General features: G+C 39.4%; 1 protein-coding gene across 1 annotated transcript in view; it reads right to left on the reverse strand.

Moving 5' to 3' along the window:
• LOC150088099 (DNA repair protein RAD50.L-like) overlaps nt 1–27357 on the reverse strand; it is a 553006-nt gene that overhangs the window by 32455 nt on the left and 493194 nt on the right. The window contains exons 22-23 of the mRNA XM_090370570.1: nt 23727–23855; nt 13708–13784 (exon numbers count right to left, since the gene is read on the reverse strand). Coding sequence (XP_090226696.1) covers nt 13739–13784; nt 23727–23855 — 175 coding nt within the window. The 3' untranslated portion in view covers nt 13708–13738. The remainder of the gene's footprint in view (nt 1–13707; nt 13785–23726; nt 23856–27357) is intronic.

Genomic DNA, 27357 nt, shown 5'->3' on the forward strand with positions numbered 1-27357 from the left:
TGGCTCAGGGGAGAACTGAGAGGGGCAGTTTCCCTCTAAATCAAAGGCTTTTAAAATGCACTGCTTGCTTGATGTTTGTGGAGCAATCAGGTATGGGACATGATATTGCTGAGAGAGATGTCTTTGTGTGTGCACGATGTAAGGAGTGTGAGGAAATGAGGTGACAACTCAGCATTGTTATGGGCCTATATGAGAACTTGAAGGACAGGGTGGATGCCCTCGAAGGATCTGAATTGAGGGCCCATCAAGCTCTCAGCTGCCCACATCAATGCCAGAGCTTGCACTTGATCATCACGCAACACAGCAGCAGCAACCTCCAAGGCAGAATGCACTGGTCCCACAGGAACTAGTAGTTGTTGGTGACTCTATTGTCAGAGAAACGGGGAACATGCTATGTAAAAAGGATAGGTGAAACAGGACCAGGGTATGTCTGCCAGGGGCAAAGGTTAATGACGCTGTAGAGCGGAAATCATCTTTTAAGGGTGCAAAAGGTGATATTAGCATTAGCATTAGTAGAGGCATATGATGCAAGAAAGCAGGCTTATGCAACATCAGCCAAAAAAAAAAAAAACCCAACACACTTCAATTTCACCCCTCCGTTATTCAAAATACCTGTCCAGCTGAGCGTTCAATTTATTTAGGCTATCAACTTCCACAACAAGGGATGGAAGTCTGTTCCACCAACCAACTACCTGCTGGCTAAAGGCAAATTTCCGAACATCTATCCGACATCTGTCTTTTCTCATTCTGAATTTATGCCCTCTCAGGTGATTATTTTGAGCAAGAGGAAGGGTCCCTTCGACATTGAGCATGCTCAAACCATTCAAGGCTTTATACACCTCTATCAGATCACCTCGCCGGTGCCTAGTCTCCAGACACTGTAATTTGCAAAACGTAAGCCTTTCTTCGTAAGAGCAACCCTTTGTTCCATTCACTAATCTTGTTTCCCTTCTCTGTACTTGTTCCAGCAGCTCTACATCCTTCTTGAAATGAGGCCTCCAGACCTGTATACAGTACTCAAGGTGTGGCCTGACCATTGCCTTATACAAGGGAATAATCACCTCCTTATCCCTGCTAGAAAAATTCCTATATATCATTGACAATACACCATGAGCTACTCTTGCAGCCCATCTGCACTGCTCAGAGAACTACATATCTGCCTGCACAATAACCCCCAGGTCCTTTTCATTCACTACCATTGTCAGTGTAGTACCACAGAGCTGATATGTTGCTCTGGGGTTGCTGTTTCCCATATGTAGTAAATTACATTTGTCAATGTTAAACTTCATTTGCCACCTCTCAGCCCATCTGCTCAACCTTTCCAGATCCTGTTGCAGCAGCATAACTTCAGTACTGTCCTTAACAACCCTGCCAACCTTTGTATCATCTGCAAACTTGAACATTAAGCTTCATATACCATCATCAATATCATTTATAAATACAGAAAACAATAGTGGACCCAACACTGAACCCTGAGGGACTACATTAATAACATTAGTCCATGATGAGCAGTGTGCATTGATTACCGCCCTCTGTCTTCTCCCACTCAACCATCCCTTTATCCATAGCAGCAATTTGCTTCCAATGCCACACTGCTCCAATTTGTGCAGCAGTCTTCCATATGCAACAGTATCAAAAGCCTTTCTAAGATCCAAATATATAATATCAAAGTTATTCCCTGCATCCAGTTCTTTTGTGACTGCATCATAGTATCCAATCAAATTGATCAGGCAAGACTTTCCCTTAACAAAACCATGCTGTGTCCGAGCTATATCTGAAGTCTTGTCTAGATGAACCTGCAGTGCTTCTTTAACCAGGGCCTCCATTAATTTTCCTGGAACAGAAGTTAAACTCACAGGTTTATAATTACTTGTGTCAGCCTTTGATCCTCCTTTGTGAATTGGGGTCACATTTGCACTTCTCCAGTCCATGGTACCTCCCCTGAGTCCAAGGAAGCTCTCATAATTATGGCTAAGGGTTTGCTTGCTTCCTTTAATATAACTGGATAGATCCCATCCACCCCCAGGTGCCTTTCTTATGTTTATCTTCAACAATTTCTCCTCCACTTTACTCTCAGTTATTACAAGATTATCTAGCTTACTGCCATAGTTGAATACACCTCTGGCATTCCCCTCACTGAATAACTCCTCATGTGTGAATGTCGATGCAAAATATTCATTTAGTTTGTCAGCCACCTGAGCAGGATTATCAACAGTTGAACCATCGATATCAAGTGGACCAATCTGATTCATCCCCTTCCTTCTAGAGTTTACATAAGTAAAGAACTCTTTGCTGTTTTTCTTTGAATCCTTTGCCAAATATTTCTCGTAATCTCCCTTCGCCTGGCTAACCTCCTTTGTAACTTGGTTACAGATCAGCTTATATCTATCATAGGCTTCTGTGTCACATGTTAATTTATATGTATTCCATGCATTTTTCTTCTCTGCTATATGTCTCATTAGTTCATCTGACATCCATTTTGGCCTAAACCTTGAACAATATTTCTTGGTTGGTATGTAAAGCCTAGTAGCTTCCAAGATAAGTTCTTTTAATGCTTCCCATTTTGAATTTGCTGTTGGTAACATCATCAATTGGTTCCACTGTATAGAATTTAAATACTGTCTCAGACCATCGTAGTCGCCTTTATGAAAGTAATAACCCTTCCCATTACCCCTGATGGTAGTTACCTCTTTGAGTAAATCCCACTTCAGCACACTGTGATCACTGCCACCTAGTGGTTCCTTTATTTGCCGATTATTAATGCATGAAGAATCACTACTGATAATCAGATCAACAGTATTACTCCTTCTAGTTGCCTCACGAACATGCTGATGTAGAAAACAATCATCCAATAAATCCACAAAAGCCTTGCTAGTGTGTGAGTGACCAACCCACAAATTCCAGTTAATATGTTGGAAATTAAAATCCCCCATTATAAGACTCTGATTTACTGGCCCATTCTATTTTCCTGTACAGTTTCTTATTATACTCATCAGAGTCATTAGGCCTATAAAACATTCCCAATTTTGATCTCCCAATGCTTATGTCACACCAAATTGACTCGACACTGCACTGTCCAGCGATGTCGACTGGCTTCACTTCCTTGGATTTTGTGTTTCTTAACTAATAGCATAATCACTCCTCCTTTCCTATCCTGTCTATCCTTTCTGTATACCTTCCAAATTCCAGTTCTGCATTCCTTATATCTGTGTGACACCACATCTCTGATATCCCAACAATATTTGCCTTTGATGTTTTGAGCAATGCCTCAAATCCATGAAATTTATTTACCAAACTCCTAGCATTGGTGTACACTCAAGTATACATGCACCTGTTTCTATTCTTAGCTATTCTAACACAACCCATGTGTTTCCTTCTACCCCAATGACTCCCAACAGTCTCTGAAATATCCTGCATTCTGTTTTCCAGGCTGCTACTCATTCCAATAGAAGCATAGTGTGCATAGTATTAGGGTCAGGTGCCCCCTGTGGTTTCCCACATCTGTGCCATATGTACACTGTGAAGAAATACAGAACTACTGTAAATGCCAGAAAAGTGTTCTGTGTTGAATACGTAGTTTTGCGTTGGGTTCTGTTGGGTGTCCTGGCATTTGGCCGCAGGGCCCCTGATGGAACCTCACGTTGCCCGCACACACCGCTAGGAGGTAGCCAGGCTGCCCATTATTCTCTGGCTAGTCTCTGCAGGGTCGCCTAAGCTTCCTGACAGAGACCAATGTAAAAAAAAAAAAAAAAAAAGTTAGAGCAGGTGGGCTTTAGAGTCAAGAAAGGGGGGGACAGGTAGAAATATGGGGGATGAAGAAGGCATCCTCCAGGTACAATGGAATACATCCATCAGGCGAAAGTAAGGGACAAAAGTTGCCGTGCAAGAGAGCACAAGCGTGATCGCCATTTGGCAAAATCTTGCTCTTCTCATTCAGGTCCGGTCGTGATGTCAATTTCAGTGGTGATGTCATCCGGTGATCTGTGTCTAAATCAGTAGGAATATAGATAGGAATGTAGCTGTGGTTGTCCTATACTGGATCTTCTTAGATTTGGTGGTGGTGGTGTAGTCTCATTTGCTGGTAGGTCTCTGCATCTATTCCCAAAATATAGGTGGTTGGCTTCTCTTGGTTTTGACGATGATCGGAATATTGACTATATCCATGGTAGGGTCTTCCGCCGTGCGAATAAATCTTGTGCGTAGCCCGTAAAGGCGACATAATCTTCTTCTCTTTCGAGGATGTGCTGTTCTTGGTTTTTAGGAAGATAATGTATCCTAGTCAGGAGGAGGCATCTCAAATCTTCATATATTTCGCACTCGTACATCAGGTGGTCCCAACTTTCGAGGGAGCCACAGAGGCATTGTGGGTTTTCAGTGATCCCGAGTGCAGTGAGCTTTCCTCTGATAGATCCATGGCCAGTTAACAAAAAAGTGACCTATAGGCCAGGGGAGAACCATGTGGGAGATTTTGGGTATACTGTTGCTATTGTAGGAATGAATTTTCTGGTGACTTCTCCTTTTGTAGACTGTGTCCACCTAGACTGCCAGAACTGCTGCAAGTATGCAGTGAGGCGCTTCTTCTTGGCCTTGATGTTATTTGAGGGGTCGGTGGTAAAATCCAGACAGGAGATGGCTTTACCTTTGGAAAGCATATAAAGCAAACCACATTTGATGATTTCTAGATCTAGAGGTAGCACGCCGGCCAACACTTGCAAGGCATGTGTGCTGACTGTGCAGCAGGCCCGGGTGATGGTGAGCAGGATGACATGCTGAATCGAGTCAAGCTTCCTCTTGTTAATTGCTGTGGTGGCCTTTGGAAACCAGATACCAGATGCATAAGTGATTATGGGGGTGAACATAGCCTTATAGAAGAGGGTGAGCACGCGTCGCTTCAATCCCCAGTCCCGACGTGCGATTCTTGCCACTAGCGCAGTATATTTTCGAATCTTGGTATGTAGATATTTCAGGTGTGGTGTGAAAGATAGGTTCCTATCCAAGATCACTCCAAGGTATCTCATCTCAGTTGTTAACCGGATAGTTCTCCCTTGGATTTTGATTTGCGGTGGCCTCGCTACGTTCAGAGAGCCTTTAAGCAGGATGGAGTTTGTCTTTACTGGTGAGATTTCCAGGTGGTTGTGCCAAGCCCAGTCCTGTAAAGTTCCGAGTGCTCTATTTGCTGCGGCTTCCAGTTGGGATCTAGTATCAGCGGCAAGGGTAAGGACTAAATCGTCCGCATATGCTTGAGATTGTACATTCTGTAGGTCTATGTTCAGGAACTCATCAAGTACGATGTTCCATAGTAGGGGACCCAGGACAGAGCCCTGGGGACATCCTCTGTAGATCTGGCGTGTAACTTTGCTATATGGTGTCCTGATGGTTATGCTCCGCTGTGATAGATAATTTTTTATGCATTGGTACAGGTTGCTAGGGAGATTTGCTGTACGGAGTCTGCCGAGGACGCTTGGCCACCAGAGTGCGTCAAACGCCCCGGCAAAGTCCACTGAGATGGCTAAGAAATATTTTCTGTCCGTACTCTTTGCGCCTTCAATCATGTTCTCCAGTGCATCAACAATGGAATGACCCTTTCTGAATCCATATTGATTTGGGGACAGTAAGTTGGCATTGTTGTAATATGTTTCTATTCTTTGTCTTAGAAGATGCTCAAACAACTTGCTTATTACTGACAAGAGAGCGATGGGCCTATAGGAATCTGGTTGGTCATGGGGTTTGCTGGAATTTTTCAAAATTAGCCTGATGTTTGCCATTTTCCAGTCTGTTGGGAACCATCCACGCTGGAGACAATGGTTAAATAGATTAAGGAGAAGCTCTGGATTGTACTCCGCCACCTTTTTTACAATTTCCGGTTCTAGCAAGTCTAGTCCCGGTGATTTTCTGTCTCTCAGTTTTGATGCTGCGATACTGAGTTCTTCGGCTGTGAATGGAGGCTCCTGCTGTTGCGTGGTGTAACTTTTGTTATCTTCACACAGTTGTATTTGCTGCGGAGTGGATGGAGCAGCTGGCTGTTTGAATATTACATCAAGTATATTATTTATCGATGCGTGCCAACTCGTGGTTATAGTTCCAAGAGGGGTCTTTGTGGATGGAATCACTTCACCTCTGGGGAGCTTGTTGGTAGTTACCTTGAAGACTACCCCCCAGGGATCCGAGTTGCCAAAAGTAAAAACAAGGTCTTCCCACGATTTTCGTTTGCGCTTCCTAATTAATGCGGTGTAGCTATTCCAACTTCCCTGTACTGTTGCCTGAGGGCTTCTACCTCAGCCTCTGGCCATGATCTCCGAGCGCGCTGGAAAGTTTTTCGTCTGTGATTTACTTCACGTCTTAGGGCTTCTAGCTCAGGCCCCCACCAAGGGACTGCACCCGGTTTGGGGTTCTTTCTTTTGATGGAGATGTTGCAGGCCAATGTGATCATGTCTGTGACAGCACGTTGGTGTTGGTCTGGATTTAGTGCTTGGAAATCACTTATTTGAAGCCTGTGAGAGGAGTCGGCCAGCACCTGCTTGAACAGGTTCCAATCTGCCTTGGCGAGGGCATATCTATGCATTATCTGCCTGATTACTGGTGAGCAAGCAATGGACTGTTTCAGCTGGAACGTAATGGCCCGATGGTCGGATGTTGTCCATGAGTCATGTACCGTCAAGTTCGAGAGATATCGTGCCAGTGATCTGGTTGCAAGGGTCACATCGATTGTGGCCTCCCAAAGAGTACTGGAAAAGGTTGCTGGGTTGTTTGGTTGATTTATTACGGTGAGAGTGGAATTTGCAAGGAATTCCTCCAGTCGCTGGCCATTCCCACGTCGGTCTACAGTCTCACTATGCCACAGCTGGGAGCGGCAATTAACATCAGCGCCGATTACGATTTTTGCGTTGGGAAGTTCTGCAAGGACTGTCTGCATATATCTGATTGCTGGTAGGATGTCTTCCCCTGGCCTACAATACAGCGAGACGACATATAATTCTCCTAGAGTGTAATAAGGTGCACACATGCAGCCCAGGCTGAGCAAAAGTGTACAATTTTCGTGACCGTAATATTAGGATTACGGACCGCTACAGCGGCCCATGGGGTATCTCCATCCACTTGGGCGATCTTGTAAGTTAGGGGGTACCCCCTGACTTCCTTATTATGCATGTAGGGCTCTTGTATTACGATAACGTCGATGTTCTCTTCGTCAGCTTTTTTCCTTATTTGGTCTACTACTGCTCGAGCACGCTGCGCGTTAATTTGTAAAAATTTAATCTCCTTGGTGTTATAGCATTTATGCGGCGTACCCATAATCGGTTCGGGCCTGGTGTATGCTCTTGTATTTTAGGTAGACAGGGCATTTATTATCCATGATTGAGTGGTTATGTTGTATTTTCTGTGCCTTGCAGTTTGCACAGACGGGCTCGGCGGATTTATTAGGGCATGTGTTGTATTGGTGCCCTTTTTCGGCACAGTGCCTGCAGGTTGGCTCAGTCTGTGTGCATGTGTGTGTGGTGTGGCCGAAGCGGCAGCACTTAAAACACTTGGGGACAGCCACATGCTCCTTAAAACGGTGGCTTCCCCATTGAATGTAAACTCTGTTTTGTTTACTTATTTTTTGCCATACTGATGGGGCAAGCTCGACCACCCAGTTGGTGGCATTTCCATTCCTAGATCTTGTTTTATATTTCGGGGTTATTAGTTGATCCATTTCAGCGTCCGGAAAGTCCTCCTGTAGGTTTCTATAATATAACTCCTCTTTAAGTTCATCCGGGGTTAGATCTTTGTTGACGTCAAAAATTATTATTGCCGGGCCTTTTTTCCTTGGAGTTTCAGCCACTAGTCCCAGCGACTGAATTTTTGGGTTACTGAGGATTTTGGCTAACCCTTCCTGTGTCTCCGTTTCTATAACTACTCCGGTGTTTCTGGTCTTGCGGATTGACTTAATCTTTGTGGTTTTCAGATCATCGTTTAACTTGGTGATTACAGTTGTTTTAATTCCCTCACTTGTCTTGGGGGCGTCATCTGTAGCAGGCTTTAGTATGACAAGATTTGGTTGCTGGAGTAAAACGGTTTCTTTCCTCGTTGTCATTTGTTTACTAGTGGTTGCCGATTTATCGGCAGGTTTCCTCAGCGTGTCTGCATAGGTTGGGGCACGCTGTCGCATTTGGTTTGCCCTATCCATGAGAAAAGCTTCCAGTTTAGCGTTGGCCTTTTCTTGTTCCACGTGAGTGTTCATTAATATAGTCTCCATCTTTGTCCATATATTGACAATCTCACTACGGAGGCCTGTTGTGATCTTGTTATTTGATTTGGCAATCAGGCTCTCCAGCTGCATACGCAATGTACGAATCTGTTCTGGGATGTTTCCTTCAGGAAGAGAAGGATCTAAATTGGGGGTTGACTTTTGCTGTTGGTTTCCTTCTTTTGTGTTATCAATTAGTGTGCCCGTTGCCGCCTGCACGTCAGCATGGCTTTCTTTATCAAGCTGGCTGTGAAATACCTGTTCATCAAACTGGGTGGAATACACCTGGCTGTCACTGACGTGTCGCCTTCTATTCCATTGCAGTGGGCAAGGTGGCGTTAAGTGTGAGTCGAGCAGCACTTTAGGGGAAGCGGCCAAGGCTGAGTGGGAAGGGCTCCCATGATCATTCGCCGGCTTTTTCCGGCAGCAGTATGCGACAAATTTCACGCGGGCTGAGGTTGATAGCTTTTTCAGGCTTAATTGGGAAAAGCCTGAGCAACTCTGGCAGATTTGGAATTTGCATTTCGAACATTTAATATATACACTTTTGCATAATTTGCAGATAACTGCATTTTTAGTACGAGGCTCTCCTTCCATAATTAAGCAAATAAATGAAAACTACGTATTCGGCGCTCACACACAATTTAACCCCGTTAGTCACTGCTGCAAACAAAGCATTCTCCAAATGCTTACGGGACCTCCTGCTGTAGAGAGATTGCCGCAGGCAGGCAGGGAGGTGACACAAAACGGAGCAAGAGGGAGGGAAACGTTACTGGTCAGCAAAGCACTGAGCTAGTGTCCACTAACTGCCATTTATGCTGTATAAGAAATAACTACTGAACAAGAGAGCGTCCATCTTGGAGAAGTGCATTGTCGCAAAGCCAAAAAGAGAAATTAGTAAAATACTTATCTTTTGCTGGAGCAACGCTGCTGAAACTTCATGCACAAGTAGACAGGCATTCACTGATTGTTACTTTATCACTTGAAAGTTCAGGCAATTAGTATAATTCATCTAAATTACTTAAGATTAGGAGCACAGGATACACAAGGTATATTACTAAGCAGTGCAAGAATCACTTTCACCTCTGCCAGTGGCTACTGTTAATCTATTAGTCCTTGTATCCCCCCAAGCTAGCAGTTTTCCAACCCACCTAACACTGCCTCAATAGAATCAGCAAATATTCTTGCACTTTTTCTATTTAAGTGTATCCCTGTAGAAGCAGTCTCTCCTGTTAACAAGTACAGACAAGGCTCAAAAAATTCTACCCCTTGAGCTTTGCACAATCATACCATGGCCAAATTGATCAACAAGGCTCTCATCATTTATTTTTATTATTATCAGCAATATGGTGCAAGGAAGCCTGAGGCTTATGCTGCACCAGGGGGGAAAAAAAAAAACCTCCATTCTCGAGTTACCCTGAGGGAGGGAGGGAGGGAGGGAGGGAGGGAGGGGAGAGAGAGAGAGAGAGAGAGAGAGAGAAGTAGAAAGGAATCACCAAGGAAGAGAAGACAAGAGAAGAATGATGATACTGGTCAGCAAAGCACTGAGCTAGTGTCCACTAACTGCCATTTATGCTGTATAAGAAATAACTACTGATAATGATAATATTTGTTGTACACGTTGGCACTAACGATATAAAGAGTAGGAGACCGGTGAAATTACTTATCAAATACAGGTAACTGTTGAAAAAAGCCATGAATTAGGGTTGAATTTGAAAGTGTCTGCAATTCTACACAGACACATTAGGAGGGAGATGAGAGCCTTGTTGATCAATTCGGCCCTGGAAGGATTGTGCATGGCTCAAAAAGGGTAGAATTTTTTTCAGCCTGGTCTGTACTTGTTAACAGGAGAGATTGCTTCTACAGGGATGGGATACACTTAAATAGAAAAGGTGCAAGAATATTTGCTGATGCTATCGAGGCAGTGTTAGGTGGGTTGGAAAACGTCTAGCTTGGGGGTGGGATACAAGAACTAATAGATTAATAGTAGCCACTGGCAGAGGTGAAAGTGATTCTTGCACTGCTTCTACTGGAATGAGCAGCAGCCTGAAAAACAGAATGCAGGATATTTCAGAGACTGCTGGGAGTCATTTCGGTACAAGTAAACACATGGGTTGTGCTAGGGTAGCTAAGAATAGGAACAGGTGCATGTATACTTATGTGTACACCAATGCTAGGAGTTTGGTAAATAAATTTGATGAATTTGAGGTATTGCTCAAAACATCAAAGGCAGATATTGTTGGGATATCAGAGACGTGGTGTCACACAGATATAAGGGATGCAGAACTGGAATTTGGGGAGTACAATGTGTACAGGAAGGATAGACAGGATAGGAAGGGAGGAGGGGTTATGCTATTAGTTAAGAAACACATAAAATCCAAGGAAGTGAAGCCAGTCGACATCGCTCGGCAGCACAGTGTCGGGTCAGTTTGGTGTGACATAAGCATTGGGAGATATAAATTGAGAGTAGGAGTGTGTTATAGGCCTAATCACCCTGATGAGTATAATAAGAAACTGTACAGGAAAATGGAAGTCTGTTCCACCAATCAACTACCCGCTGGCTAAAGGCAAATTTCCGCACATCTATCCGACATAATTCCGGGCTGGAATCACACACTAGCAAAGGTTTTTGTGGATTTATTGGATGATTGTTTTCTACATCAGCATGTTTGGTAGGCAACTAGAGGGAGTAAAACTCTTGATCTGATTATCAGTAATGATTCTTCATGCATTAAGAATCTGCAGATAAAGGAACCACTAGGTGGTAGTGATCACAGTGTGCCGAAGTGAGATTTACTCAAAGAGGTAATTACCATCAGGGGTAAAGGGAAGGGTTTTTGCTTTCGTAAAGGTGACTACTGTGTAGTCACCTTTACGAAAGCAAAACAGTATTTAAAGTATTTAAATTCTATACGGTGGGGCTAACTGATGATGTTACCAACAGCAAATTCAAAATGGGAAGCATTCAAAGAATAAATCTTGGCAGCTACTAGGCTTTTCATACCAATAAAGAAATATTGTTCAAGATTTAGGCCTAAATGGATGTCAGATGAACTAATTAAACATGTGATAGAGAAGAAAAATGCATGGGATACATATAAATTAACATGTGACACAGAAGCCTTGATAGATATAAGCTGGTCTGTAACCAATTCTCAAAGGAGATTAGACAGATTTTGGGAAATCTTTGGCAAAGGATGCAAAGAAAAACACCAAAGAGTTCTTTTCCTATATAAACTCTAAAAACGAAAGGGACAAATCAGATTGGTCCATTGGATATTGATGGTTCAACTGTTGATGATCCTGCTCAGGTGGCTAAGAAACTAAATGAGTATTTTGCATCTATATTCACACATGGGAGGGGAATGTCAGAGGTGAATTGAACTCTGGTAGTGAGCAAGATGATTTTGTAATAACTGAGAGGAAAGTAGAGGAGAAATTGTTGAAGATAAACATAAAAAAGGCACCCGGGATGGATGGGATCTATCCAGTTATATTAAAGGAGACATCAAAGGAAGTAAGCAAACCCTTAGCCATAATTATCGGAGCTTCTTTGGACTCAGGGGAGGTACCCATGGACTGGAGATGTGCAAATGTGACCTCAATTCACAAAGAAGGATAAAAGGGCGACACAAGTAATTATAGACCTGTGAGTTTAACTTCTGTTCCAGGAAAATTAATGGAGCCACTGGTAAAAGAAGCACTGCAGAATCATCTAGACAAGACTTCAGTTATAGCTCAGAAACAGTATGGTTTTGTTAAGGGAAAGTCTTGCCTGACCAATTTGGTTGGATACTATGATGTGGTCACAAAGGAACTGGATGCAGGGAATAACTTTGATATCATATATTTGGATCATAGAAGGGCTTTTGGTACTTTTGCACACGGAAGACTGCTGAACAAATTGGAGCAGTGTGGCACTGGAGAAAAAGTTGAGTGGGAGAAGACAGAGAATGGTATTCAATGGTCACTGCTCATCATGGATTAATGTTATTAGTGGAGTTCCTCAGGGTTCAGTGTTGCGTCCATTGTTGTTTTCTGTATTTATAAATGATATTGATGATGGTACATCAAGCTTAATGTCTAAGTTTGCAGATGATACGAAGGTTGGCAGGGTTTTTAAGGACACTAATGACAGTATGCTGCTGCAACAGGATCTAGAAAAGTTGAGCAGATGGGTTGAGAGGTGGCAGATGAAGTTTAACATTGACAAATGTAAAGTACTACTTATGGGAAGCAGTAACCCCAGAGTAATGTATCAACTCTGTGGTACTACATTGACAGTGGTAGAGAACGAAAAGGACCTGGGTGTAATTATGCAGGCAGATATGAAGTTTCCTGAGATGTGTAGCCGATCTGCAAGAGTAGCTCCTTGTGTCTTGTCAATGATACACAGGAATTTTTCTAGCAGGGATAAGGAGGTGATTATTCCCTTGTATAAGGAAATGGTCAGGCCACAACTTGAGTATTGTATACAGGTCTGGAGCCTCATTTTAAGAAGGATGTAGAGCTGTTGGAACGAGTACACGGAAGGGCAACAAGATTAGTGAATGGAACAAAGGATTGCTCTTACGAAGAAAGGCTTAAGTTTTGCAAATTACTGTGTTTGGTGACTAGGCACCTGGAAGGTAATCTGATTGAGGTGTATAAAGCCTTGAATGGTTTGAGCATGCTCAATGGTGATGGGATTCTTTCTCTTGTTCAGAATAATCACCCGAGAGGGCACAAATTCAAATTGAGGAAAGACAGATATAGGATAGATGTGCGGAAGTTTGCTTTTAGCCAGCGGGTAGCTGGTTGGTGGAACAGACTTCCATCCTTTGATGTGGAACCTGATAGCCTAAATAAATTTAAGGCTGGGCTGGACAGATATTTCGAACGAATGGAGGGGTGAAATGGGAGAGTTTTTTGGTTGATGCTGCATAAGCTTGCTTTCTTGCATCATGTGCCTCTACCAATGCTAATATCTTGCTTCCAGCAACAGATTATATAGCTCAGTATAACGTTAAAAACATGTTTTTTGTCACATTTCACATATATATCCTTGGAAATGAAGGTTTGTCGAAACCAACTTTAGAAAAATATGAAAACAAAGATGAATTCTTTCAAAAAAAAATTGTTTTTATTAAGTTTGAAAATATTTAATTTAAAATAAATTATATGAGATAAACATTGTATGATCTTTAATTAGTTTCACTTTTATTTCAATAAATCTGTCCTGTTATGTTCTCCTTTTTAAATCAGTGGTATCTGGTAACCTTATCATGCGCATGTATGCTGAAATTGTATTATTATGACTTATTCTGAATGGCTACTTGTACCTGTAACAACACTGTTGTAAATAAATGTGTAATTATTTATACATATCACATTCCTCATTTGTGATTTATATTTTCAATATTTACAATTTGTTTTCCAAATGCCTACATAGTATTACAGGTGTTGAGATAAATTACAGTGCAAAAATACCAAAATTTAATTACTTGAAGGACGCACAAGAAAGATGAAACTGCTTCAAGACATCTCACCCAATGCACATTTCTTCAATCTTGAGAAACCACTAGAAAATAAAATTACTTTAATGAATTGAAGATGTTTGTTTGTTTGTTTGTTTGGATTTTTTGGCACATTAGCAACTACGGCTATAATGCGCCATGACTAGGTAATATTTAAAAATTTTTTTTTTTTAAATTCTCGGTGACCTAATTAGTAAGGCCACCATGTCCAGATATATAATAACAAAGATATAAAAAATAAATCAATAAAAACGTAACAATAGCATAAATTAAATACAATTAAAAACTTTTATTAATTTAAAATAGCTAAAAACAGCAGACACGTTGTCATTGTCAGATAAAATCTGACTGAGTGTATACGGCTCAGTCAGATGATTAAAAGCGGTAAGAGGGATATTGCTAAAAACTGGACAGTCAATTAAAAGGTGTCTAATCGTTAAAATTGTGCCACAGGACACACACACATAGGAGGGTCATGAGTAGTCAAATGAATTGAAGATAAATTACTTAATTGCTGGAGAGCAGAAATCAAAATTCAAAAACCATACCAAAAAATGACTCTAAAATTAAGGTTTATATTTCTTTAACTATTATAATGGTAATTATAATAGTACAAGAAAGTATTCACAAGAAGTTCATTATTCATATGTTTGTTATTATAAAGAATGGCCTTAGCAGAAGCATTTTGGTGTGGGAGAGGAACAGATGAATTCTCTAAGACTGGAATTATGCTATTAATAAAAAAAATATTTCCACTTAAATGCTTTCTTTTTTATAGGGCTTACTGAATGGTGGGAGAGGGTCGAAGAGAGAGATATTCATACTCAGCCACATTAAAAGCTATGTGAGCCATATTTTACATTTCTTATAAATATACTTAAATTAAGAATATGATATTTCAATTTTATGTTTGTAGTGTTATTCATATAAAAAAAAAAAAAAAAAAATACCAGCAGGTTTTTTGTAAGGCTTACCCCAAACTAGTTAATGTCTCTTAATAGTAAATAACATACAATATATTTTTCTGTCTCCTCTTAACTCTTGCCAGCTGTTAGTATTATTACTGGCAATATTAATATGTATAAGCTGGAACATATTGTAATCACAGGAAGGATCCTTAGTTGGATTAGAGGGTGGCTGAAAGGCAGGAAGCAGAGGGCTTTTTTATACAGTCTTCCAAGAATCACTACGGCAACCACTGTTTTTTTTTTTTTTTTTTTCGTAAACGAAATCAATGAAGGGATAGATGGAATCAAAATTTACAGATAAGTGTTGGTAGTAGTAGTGAAAAATGATGCAAGAAAGAAGCTTATTTAGCATCAGCCAAAAAATAATCATGACCTACACATTTTTCCCATCCATATAAGAATTTGTCTAGTTCATTGAATTTATTCAGACCAACCACTTCCACAACAGATGGAAGCCTGTCAGCAATTAACCACCTGCTGGCTGAAGGCAAACTTCTGCACAACTATCATGCAGTCATTCATTCTCAATTTAAATTTATGCTCCCCCCCCATATGTGTAATTTCACAAGAGGAAGAATGTCATTTACATTCAGCTTACAATCAATCCACTCAAGGCCTTAAACACCTCAATGAGATCATCACTCAGGTGCCTAGTCTCCAGAAGCTGCAATTTGCAGAACTGAAGCCATCTGGGTAAGAGCACCCTTTTGTTCCTTTCACCAATCTGACTTGCCCTTCTCCACCCAATCTAGCAGATCTACATCCTTCCTGAAGTGAGACCACCAGATCTGTATACAATACTGAAGATGCAGCCTGACCATGGCCTTTTACAAAGGGATAGTCACCTCCTTATCTCTGTTGGAAAATTTTCTGTATATCATTGACAAAACCCCGTGAGCTGTTCTGGCAGCATGTCTGCACTGTTCAGAGAATTTCATATCTGACAGCACAATTACCCTACCCCCAGGTCCTTTTCATTTTCCACTACCCTGAATGTAGTACCATGTAGTTGATAAGTTACTCTTGTATTACTGCTACTCATATGCAGTACCTTGCATTTGTCAATGTTAAACTTCAACTGCCATTTCTCAGACCATTGACTGAATTTTACCTATTGTTGTATATCTTGTTGCAGTAGCTTACCCTCATTACTGTTGTTAACCATGCTGCCAACCTTTGTATCATCTGCAAACTTTGACATTACGCCTGATATATACATTCATCAATATCATTCATAAATATTGAAAACAACACACAGCTGGAGGACTCCGCTTATAACATTAATCCAGGAAGAGCAGTGCCCTTGATAACCACTCTCTGTCTTCCACTGAACAATCCCTTAATCCTTAGTAGTAACTTGCCTTTAATGCCAAATTGCTCCAGTTTATACAGTAGTCTTATGTGCAACAATATCAAAAGTCTTACTGAAATCCAAGTACAAGTATATGACATCAAAATTATTTTTTGAATCCAGTTTTTTGGTCACTGCATCATAGTAACCTATTAGATTGGTTAGACAAGACTGTGCCTTAACAAATCCAAGCTGTAACTACAGTATCATTTCATTCCTGTTGTGGTTCTGCATTACCACCCATTACTTGGATGGTAATTTATGAGGGATTTTAACTTCCCAGATATTGACTGTAACTTGTGGGTTGGTCACTCGTACACTAGCAAGACTTTTGTGGATTTATTGGATGATTGTTTCCTGCAGCAGCAGCATGTTCGAGAGGTAACCAGAGAGAGAGAGTAATACTCTTGGTCTGGTTATCAGCAGTTATTATTCGTGCATTAAGAATTTGCAGATAAAGAACCACCACTGGGTGGCAGTGATCACAGTGTACTGATGTGGGATTTACTTAGATATTACTACTATCAGGAGTAAAAGGAATGGTTTTTGCTTCTGTAAAGGTGACTACAGTGGGACCGACTGATGATGTTACCAACTGTAAATTCTAAATGAGAAGCATTTAGAATTACTGTTCAGTAATACTGTTCAGGCCTAAATGGATATTAGATGAACTAATGAGACTCGTGGCAGAGAAGAAAAATGCATGGGATGCATATAAATTATCAGGTGACACAGAAGCATACAGTAGATATAAACTAGTCTGTAATCAAGTCACAAAGGAAGTTAGGCAAGCGAAGGCAGATTATGAGAAATCTTTGACAAAGATTTCTCGTAAAGCAAGGACTTCTTTACTTATATAAACTCTAGAAGGAAGGGTATGAATCTGATTGGTCCACTTGATATTGATGGTTCAACTGTTGATGATCCTGCTCAGATAGCTGACAAGCTGACTGAGTATTTTGCATCGACATTCGCATATGAGGAATTCTGTAGGGAAGTGGAGGACAGAAGCTTATTAAACTCTAACAGGGAGCTTAATGACTTTGTAATAACTGAGAGCAAAGTGGAGGAGAGAGTGTTGAAGTTAAATATAAGAAAGGCACCTGGGGTAGATGGGGATCTATCCAGTTATATTAAAAGAAGTATGCAAACCATTAGCCATAATTGTAAGAGCATCCTTGGGCTCAGGGAAAGTCCCCACAGACTAGAGATATGCAAATGTTTCCCCAGTTCACAAAGGGTAATCAAAGGTTGACATGAGTATTTACAGACCTGTTAGTTTAACACCTGTTTTGGGTAAAAAAATGGAGTCATGGGTTAAAGAAGCATTGCAGGATCATCTAGAAGACTGCAGTAATAATTCAGACACAGCATGGGTTTGTTAAGGACAAGTCTTGTCTGACAAATTTGATTGGATACTATGATGTGGTTACAAAGGAACTGGATGTAAAAAATAATTTTGATATATACTTAGATTTCAGGAAAGCTTTTGATACTGTTGCACATGGAAGACTACTGTACAAATTGGAGAAGTATGGTATTAAGGGCAAGTTGCTACAATGGATAAAAGGGTGGTTGAGTGGGAGAAGACAGAGTGGTAATCAATGGACACTGCTCTTTGTGAACTAATGTTATTAGTGGAGGTCCCCCAGGGTTCAGTGTTGGGCCCACTGTTGTTTTGTATATTTATCAATGATATTGATGAAGGTATATTAGGCTTAATATCCAAATTTGTAGATAATATACTAAGGTATATGTACTAAGGTTGGCAGCGTTGTTAACGACAGTAATGGCAGTGTGCTACTGCAACAGGTTCTAGAAAAGTTGGGCAGATGGGCTGAGAAGTGGCAACTGAAGTTTATCATTGACAAATGCAAAGTACTGCATATGGGTAGAAGCAGTGGTGAGCTGTAAATATTTTAACAATGGGCTCGCAGTTTTTCCAACTGTCTACCGAATAAATTTGATCGGTCACAGAAGTGATGTCATCCACGGCTTCCACCAGAGGAGCTTCCTACGCTCTCACTACTAGTAGTGTGATTAGGTGCGTGACGCGTTTTTCGTGACCGTTATATTATCTGGAGCCACAGGCAGATTTAGGGGGGTGGACAGATGCGGCTTATTAGCCCCTTAACCATGAGTATAAGTGAATGTGTAAAACATTCCTAGGTCTATCTAAAAAAAAAAAAAATTAAAAACCAGGTCGTCATGCAGCGCCTTATGATGATAACTGGAACGACAGTGTCTGGAGTTCTAAGTTTTTAGAATTTTTGAATAGTATGACATCACAATCATGCTTCCTGAAGTTACTACTGCAGTAAGCATAGTTGCAACAATACAAATATTTGTTAACAATTTCTTTTTTCGTCTCGCATTTTCGTTACATTCCATTGTGAGGTTCCCCTAACAGCTGCGTATGTCGCTTCAACTACAAGATAAGATCGGTACATCAATCGGTGCTGTTTTACAGAGATATTTAGATATGTTGCACACGCAAGTATGAACCTAGGCGCCTCTGTAGCCAGGTGGGCAGGAGCAGCAGTGCGTACCATACGCTTCTTGATTAGACAGGGGTTCGAGCCCATGACCACCAAATATGGAGGATGCGGAAAGGTCAGGGATTGACTACCGCATATCCCCGGAGCAATATGGCCTTAGTTGATAATGCTCCTAAAAATCAAATAACAACAACTCGCAAGTATACATCTCTTACTTTAGTTATCATAAATCCATTTTATCTTATCTTCCAGAAATTATGAAAATCTGTGAATGATCAATAAAATATTTACAATAAAAAATCTCTTTTATTTCGTAATCGATATATACAAATCAAAATACCTAAAAGATATGCGAAGGATGTTTCGCATAAACCATCTACAACTAGGAAAATATAATGGAAACTTTTTTTTTCATGATAAAATTTTAATACTGCAAATAAAAAATAATATGTAATATTTCTCATATCACAAATAACATAAAAACTGTCACAAAACATTCCACAACATAAAAACAAATATTATATAAAAAACAAACTTTCTAGAAAAAGTACACAAAAAAAATCACTGATTACATGAAAAAGTTATTTTACAAATACTCAAGAAAAATTTATTCTAAAAATTGCCATATAAAATTTATTTCTTAATTAATATTTGTTGTCGATCTTCTGCTTTGCTCAATAGCGATGATTACAGAGGAATGATTTGATGTAACGATCCGGATCAAATTGAAGTAATGGTTTTCCATACAACCCCAGAGAGGCGCCTCCGTAGCCAGGTGGGAAGGAGCAACAGTGCGTAGCACACGTTTCTTGATTAGACTGGGGTTCGAGCCCATCACCACCAAACACGGAGGATGCGGAAAGGTCAGGGAATGACCACTGCATATTCCCGGAGCAATATGCCCTTAGTTGCTAATGCTCCTAAAAACAAATAATAACAACAACAACAACCCCAGAGGGACTTACATCTGGTGAGTATGGGCTTGGCACACCTAGGGTCCTGAGCTGGATATCATCATTCTTCTCTTGGTGATTCCGTTCTACGTTTGCCTCTCTCTCTTAGGGTAACTTGGGAATTTTTTTTTTTTTTTTTTATTTTGGCTGGTGCAGCATAAGCCTCAGGCTTCCTTACACCATATAGCTAATAATAATAATAATTTAGATGTATGGTCATCATAATCTGCAATGTGTTTAATTGTCATACTATTATTCATTACGATGAAAGCTTAAATCAGCTTCAGCACTGCTAATCGCAATGGTTTCAAAGATATTTTCTGGCTTTCTTAATTGAAAAGGGAATTTAACTCGATTTTAAAGATAAACTGTCTTGGCCAAAATCTCTAAAATCATCAATTTTTATTTCATATTTTATCAGAAAACTTAAATTTCTTATTCGGTTTTCACTGTCTTGACACTGAGATGAAATTTCTTTCACATTCCAGGATTTCGGGTAGCATATGTTTAAAATTTCTTTCAATGGTATCGTTATTTTCTTTATTTAATTAAAAATCACCCTGTTGCATTAATAACTTATTCTTTAAAGATAAAACAATGAATGTAATAACTTGTCACGAGAAAATTTTTTTACTTTCAATTTTGATTCCTTCAAATTCTTTCCACTTCAACATGCTCTCAATTTTAGCTTCATAATTTCCTTCAGAATTTTTCAAATTAGCAATAGCATTGATAGTTCGAATAATTAATTTATATGCACAGAATCACAATGGTAAAACATTGTGATTCTGTAAAGCTTCTGAAAGGTAACAGAGCCTGCAGGATGTTGATCATTAGTGCTAAATGGTTAAGAAATTCCAAATTTAAAAGTCGATTTAATAATCCGGAATATTTAACTTCTGATTCAAAATGTTTGCACAAAGTGGGATAATTCCTCCACTCCACAACTACCGTCTGAAAGCTAAAAGCTACTCATTGTGGCCTGAACACCCGACCGATCTTTATAGTTTCCACATCAAGTTCTTTAGCAATCATTCTTAATTCGCGCTAGTTTTTGGAGATTGGTGATATAATGCTAATTATTGCCTGTATGCCATTATATTTTAGAACATTTTCTACATAGTGAAAAACTGGACAAAAGTTTCAAAATCTGCCAACATTTCATCTTCGTAAAGTTTATACAATATTTTAGTTGCCTCAATTTCCCCCCCCCTTATGTTGCTACGGTCACTAGTTCTTTGAATATTGTGCAAAATGTCGGAATCACACGGATATTCAGCTAATGTGACCAAGTAAACATGGACAGGAGAAATTTAGTGGAAGGCATGGATCACTCACTTCTCCGAAAAACATATGCCCGTTTGTCGGAGTAAAGGGGAAGCACAACACAGGTTGACCAGAGCTATAATCCGTGTCGAGAATCTTCTTAATCCTCTGACTGGCTATGGAAAGCATATTGACTAGCGCGACTTCTCGGTATGTGACTGCATAGGTTTTGAGGACACCACTAACATTGTGAAACAGCAATCCCTTTCACCCTCAATTCGTACTTTCTAATTACCTAAATTTCCTAAAGGCCAGAGGCGAGAACAGTGCATACAAAGTTGTCTCTCCTAATCCGTTCGTTACATGGAAATTTCCTTTGTTCAACAGAAACCATTTTAAATGTAATTACCAAGGGGAATAAAAAAAAAAATCGCTATAAATAAGTTTGTTAAACAAAAGTTCGACTGTAATTAAAACTATGGTGGGCTCGCCCCACCATAGTTTTGGCTCTGGATACTCAATAATTGCATTCAGGATTTTATTTGTAAAATTAATTATCGTCTCAACAATGGGCTTGCAAATTTTCAAAAAAAATAACAATGGGCTCTCGTGAGCCCATGCGAGCCCACTATAGCTCACCATTGGGTAGAAGTAACCCCAGAGAAACATACCAACTGTGTGGTGCTACACTTATTGTGGTATGAAATGAAAAAGACCTGGGAGTAATTGTGCAGCCAGATATGAAGTTTTCTGAGCAGTGCAGACAGCCATGGGGTGTTGTTAATGATATATAGGAATTTTGCTAGTAGGGAAAAGGAGGTTATTATCCCTTTGTATAAGGCAATGGTCAAGCCACGCCTTGAGTATTGCATACAGGTCTGGAGGCCTCATTTTAGGAAGGATGTAGAGTTGATTGAGCAAGTACAAACAAGGGGAAACGAAGGGATCATCTTACCAAGAAAGTTCAGCAAATTGCAGCATCTGGAGACTAGGCACTTGCGAGGTGATCTCATTGAGATGTATAAGGCATTGAATGGGTTGAGCATGATCAATTCTGATGGGATTCTTCCTCTTGCTCAGATTACGAACCTGAGGTGGCATAAATTCAAATTGAGGAAAGACAGTTGTTGAAAAGATGTGTGGACATTTGCCTTTAGCCAGTGGGTAGTTGATTGCTGGAACAAACTTCCATCTGCTGCTGTGCAAGTTGATAGCTTAAATAAATTCAACGAGGAACTGGACCAACTTTTAGATGGAATGAATGTGTGAAATGGTTATTTTTTTTATTTTTGGCTGATGCTACTACATATGCTTGCTTTCTTACAACACATGCCTCTACTACTACTACTACTACTACTTTAACCATTGACTCCATTATTTTCTCTGGAACAGATATTAAGCCTAACAGGTCTGTAATTACTCATGTCACCTTTTGATCCTACTTTATGAACTGGGGTACATTCGCACATCTCCAGTCCATATTGACCTCTTCCGAACCCAAGGAAACTCTTTTAATTACGGCTCAAGGCTTGCTTATCTCCTCTGCTGCCTCTCTTAATACGATAGATCCTGTCCATCCCAGGTGCCTCTTTTATGTTCAGCTTCAAGAATTCCTCTTCCACTTTCCTTTCAGTTATCACAAAGTAATTTAGTTCCCCTCTGAAGTTTGATTAACTCCTGGCATCAAAGAAGAATCCCTAAAGAATTCCTTATGTGTGAATGCATATGCAAAATACCTATTCAATTTTTCAGCAACCTGAGCAAGGTTATCAACAGTTAACCCATTCACATCAAGTCGCCCAATATGATTCAATCCCTTCCTTCTACTGTTAATATAAGCATGGAAGCCTTTGTTGTTTTTTTTTTGCCACAGAATTCTCATAATTTGCCTTAGCTTGCCTAACTCATTTGTGACTTGATCACACACTAATTTATATCTAACACAGGCTTCTGAATTATCTGATTATTTATATGCATCTCATGCACTTTTCTTCTCTGTCTATTGTCTCAATAGTTCATCTGACATCCATTTTGGTCTGTCTTGAAGAGTATTTCTTTGTTTGTTTGTACGAAAAGTCTAGTAGCTTCAATGATTACTTCCCTCAATGCTTTCTATTTCCTCTGTGTAGCTGTTTGGTATACTCATCACAGTTATTAGGCCTATAACACACCAAACTGGCTGAACGTTGTAATGGTTACTCATGTCGACTGGATGCACTGCCTTAGATTTAATATGCTTCTTAACTCAAAGCATAATCCCTCCACTGCTCCTGTCTTGTCTTGTCCTTCCTGTATTCACTGTACTTCTTATAATGTCTGCATTGATGACTTAATCAGTACTGCAAATTCATCAAATTTATTTATAATGCTGCTGGCATTAGTGTACGTGCACATCTTCTTACTCTTAATTATCTTTACACAGCCCATGTATTCACTTGTTCCATGATGACCCACAGCAGGGCCTGAATTCCCCAACATCTTGCTTTCCAGACTGCTGCATTTTCCAGAAGCAGTGCAAGAATCGCCTTCACCTCAGTCTGCAGTTCTGGCTAATCTATTAGTGTGTGTATTCCCCCCCCCCCCCAGCTTGCAGTTTTCTGACCCACCTGACACTGCCTCGGTAGCATCAGCAGATATTCTTGCACCCTTTCTATTTAAGTGTATCCCATCCCTGTAGAAGCAGTCTCTCCTGTTAACAAGTACAGACCAGGCTGAAAAAAATTCTACGCCTTGAGCCTTGCACAATCTTTCCAGGGCTGAATTGATCGACAAGGCTCTCATCATATACTCCCTCCTAAAAGGGAGTATACATCATATACTCCCTCCTTGATCGACAAGGCTCTCATCATATACTCCCTTCTTAGCAATATCCAAGTTGAAAAATTGGTAGGGTATATATTTAATGAAGCTATATTAATGAAATCATTTTATAATTAAAATTATTACTCACTTAATATCTTTGGAAACTTTATAAATGTGCTCAACAGCATCAGAGCGTCCCAATAATTCAATAAAATCTTCATCATGAGTAATAACAATAAGTTGAAAATTTCGTTGTTTAGCTCTGCTTCCGACAATTCTAGTAAAATAAATATCAAACAATAAAAAAAAAAAAAAAAAAAAAAAAATTAAATTTGACTACTTGTTTACATACAATAAACCTACTTTTGAGCAGTTACAACCTGTTACTTTAGTAAGATATTTATTCTGAAATTTTATAACAGAACTTATAAGCATTATTAGATATAACAGAATAATATTTAAAATGATCTTTAAAAACCATTAAAAATAAATAAATAAAATATTAAAATAAAAAAATCAACAAATGCAAAAGGGAATAATAATGATTATGCATGGAATTAAGTGACTGCCTTGTTTCTTGAGTTCTAGAAAGGTGAATTAGTTTTGTGAAAATTCTAGTGGTTATAGCTTTTATTATTCTCCTTATGTAGAAGCATATCTTTCCATACGGACAAGTAGTCACACTGAAATGCTGTCAGGCACAACAGCATTTCAATTTGCATAATTACAAAAAAAAGTATAAATAACTTGCTATATTTAAATGCGTTTGTGTTATATTTTAGTATAAACACTATTGTAGTTTATTTTAAAGACTGTTTTATGCTCTATTTTGGAACTGTTAAGTTAGAATAATAGTTCAAAAGTTATGATAAAAAAGCATTGAGAAAAAACACAGCCATCAAAAGTTCAGTAAATAGCAGTGGCAGTTGATAGTTTACAACAGCTTACATATTAGGGTGCGGTTTGGTATTTAAAACTGTAGTGTGAAATATTTTAAAAAGTACTCTGTCCTATATAAAAGGTAAGCAAAACATGACTCATGGGGGGAGCAAACTGTCTCTGATGATTTACCTGTAGGTCATGGTCTTATTGCTTGTACTCACTGTGCCATGTATAGGTAGTATTCTCCAGTTAATAATGATGCAGTTCTCTGTACTTATATTGAGAGTGCAATGATCTGAAGTCGAAACATGGTGAACTGCTGAATGAGATCAGGTCCCTGAGAAGGTGAGTAGATGTACTAGAGCAAGGATGGTGAACCAATTATGTGTATCATGAGTGGCATACAGAAGAGAATATACAGGCATGTAGACACTCATGGATAGTTTATACAGGGTGTATGAGAATTATCTTTACAACTCTAATTGTAAATAAAATTTTAATTGTGAGTCACAGAACAATACTGAAGGTCTCATCTTATAGACAACCTTTTGAAGTTGCACTGAATCCCAGTAGATGGAAGCACATGTTGTGTCACATACGGCACCAGTAAAACAGCTGATTAGCTCAAGTCAGTCAGTTGCCATGAATCCACAAGAAAAAGCACAGTGAGTGGAGTGGTTTATCGAAACAAGATCTGACAAGCAGGTCCAACAAAATTTTAGATGTTATAACAGAAGGCCATCATCAAGACCAACGATATGTGCTTAGTACAAAAAGTTTAAAGAAAAAGGAAGTATTGAGCACAAGAAAGGTGGCCTCGTACGTCTGTTGAAAATGTCAAGTACATACAAGAGGTCTTTCTTTGTAGTCTACGCAAGTCAATACGAGTTGCAGCTGCCCCATTCAACCGTGCATCAGGTCTTACAAAAACGTTTGAAGCTGCACCCTTACAAATTGCAACTGCTGCAAGTGATTATGAAAGATGATAGGGTTGCCCATAAAGAATCTGCAATCATCATGCTTGATAGAGCCAACAGGGATAATGATTTTCTGGAAAAAAATTATGTTCACAGATGAAGCCACATTTCAGGAACATTTAACAAACAAAACATATGAATCTGGGAATCAGAAAACTAAACTCAAATGTCATGACAGCACATTAGATAAGACCCCAAAGTTAATGTATGGTGTAGTCTGTTTCATGATTGTGTGATTGGACCCTTTTTCTTCGTTGAATTGACAGTCAACCTCTAACACCTACCTAGACACGCTGGAAAACTTCGTCTATCCACAGCTAGAAGAATTCCAACCTGGTTTCTTCTTCCAGCAAGATGGCACCCTGCCACACTGGGCTTGATTGTGCGTGAGTGTCTTAATGAGAAATTCCTGAAGAGATGGATTGCACGTGTGGTCCCATATCTTGGCCACCTAGATCACCAGATATCACGCTGTGATTTCTTTCTATGGGGGTATTTTAAAGACCATACGTACAAAACTCCGGTGGCTGACATTAATGAAATGAAGGAAAGAATTGCAGCTGAAATTGAAAATGTTGATGCAAACATGCTGCAACATACATGGCAGAAATTGGAATATCGTTTGGATATTCTAATTCCTTGCGCCTCACTAACACTGCCCACATTGAGTGTTTGTATAGGCTTTCAGAAAAAAAAAAAAACTGAAATTTTCTCTGTTAGATGTTTCCTGAACAGTAATTCTAAGTCTTTCAATAAAGTTATTTGAAAGTAAAGTTGTAAAGATAATTCTCATACACCCTGTATTATAAAAAAAAGTTTTTTTTTTATATAAATTCAAAGGCAATTTTTTTTATAGTTTAACAGCCACATTGGGCAGCAAAAACTGTAAGTGTAATTGCAGAGTTATAGGGCAATGGACAATTCTAGGTAGGTTTCTCATTAGAAACTTTCAGGTAATGTTACATTTTTAGAACAACAATAAAGACCACATACTAATTTTAGTTTATTTCTTTCTTCCTATGGCATGAAAAGATTGTTATATTTTTCCCATGGCACACAAAAAGTTATTTTTTTTTGTTTAAGTGTATTTCTGGCAAGCAGGCAGAAAAGGTTCACCATTGCTGCCCTAGGAAGCAATAAATATAGCAGCTTGACAAGTTACTCAAGTGTCCTGTATTATGCCAAGTAATGCTCATAATTCATCCCATAAGGATGAATTAGAGCTGCTGACTGCTCTGGTTCCAAATCAATAATTTCAGTAAAGGAACTCAACTGCTAGGAAAACAGAATATTTCATGTAATCAAGGAAGATGAAGCATAACACCTAATAGGTCATCCTGACAATTGAGTTCCCCCATTAAAATTACCTGATTTGGAACCGAAGCAGTCAGCACTCTTAATTCACCCTTGTGGCTGAATTACTTCATTGAGCAATACTTGGTACAGCACAGGAAACTTCAAGCCACCAGATGTTATTGTGGTGGTCAAAATGTTGTTTGCAATTCTAATCAGGTATAACAAGGAGGGATAACAATACTCTCATTATATAATAAATGAGTCTTGTAAATTAAATCTATATCTGAGGGACTGCAAAGATTATCAGAGCAAAACGTTTCCAGCATGGCGTGTACCAGCTGGTAGGACTGTTTAGTAAAGATGGAATTTACTTGAACAGAGGGCAGTGCAAGGATCTTTGCTAATGTCATAGAAGAGGCCTTAAGGAAGGACTATTCAATTAGCAAGTTGAGTGGGAAATTCTGGGGAGTTTCAATGATCTGATGAGTCTACAATTATATGTTTTTATTTAAATATTAAAAATGATTTTTTTTAGGTATTATTTATCACTTAACAGTATTTTTTTTAAACATATAAAAATTGTCAGGTTTTTAGTATACTTTCCAAAAACAGTGTGTCTATATC

This window comes from Mastigoproctus giganteus, chromosome 3, assembly GCF_048544385.1.
Source record: "Mastigoproctus giganteus isolate SK-2022 chromosome 3, ASM4854438v1, whole genome shotgun sequence".
NCBI lineage: Eukaryota > Metazoa > Arthropoda > Arachnida > Uropygi > Thelyphonidae > Mastigoproctus > Mastigoproctus giganteus.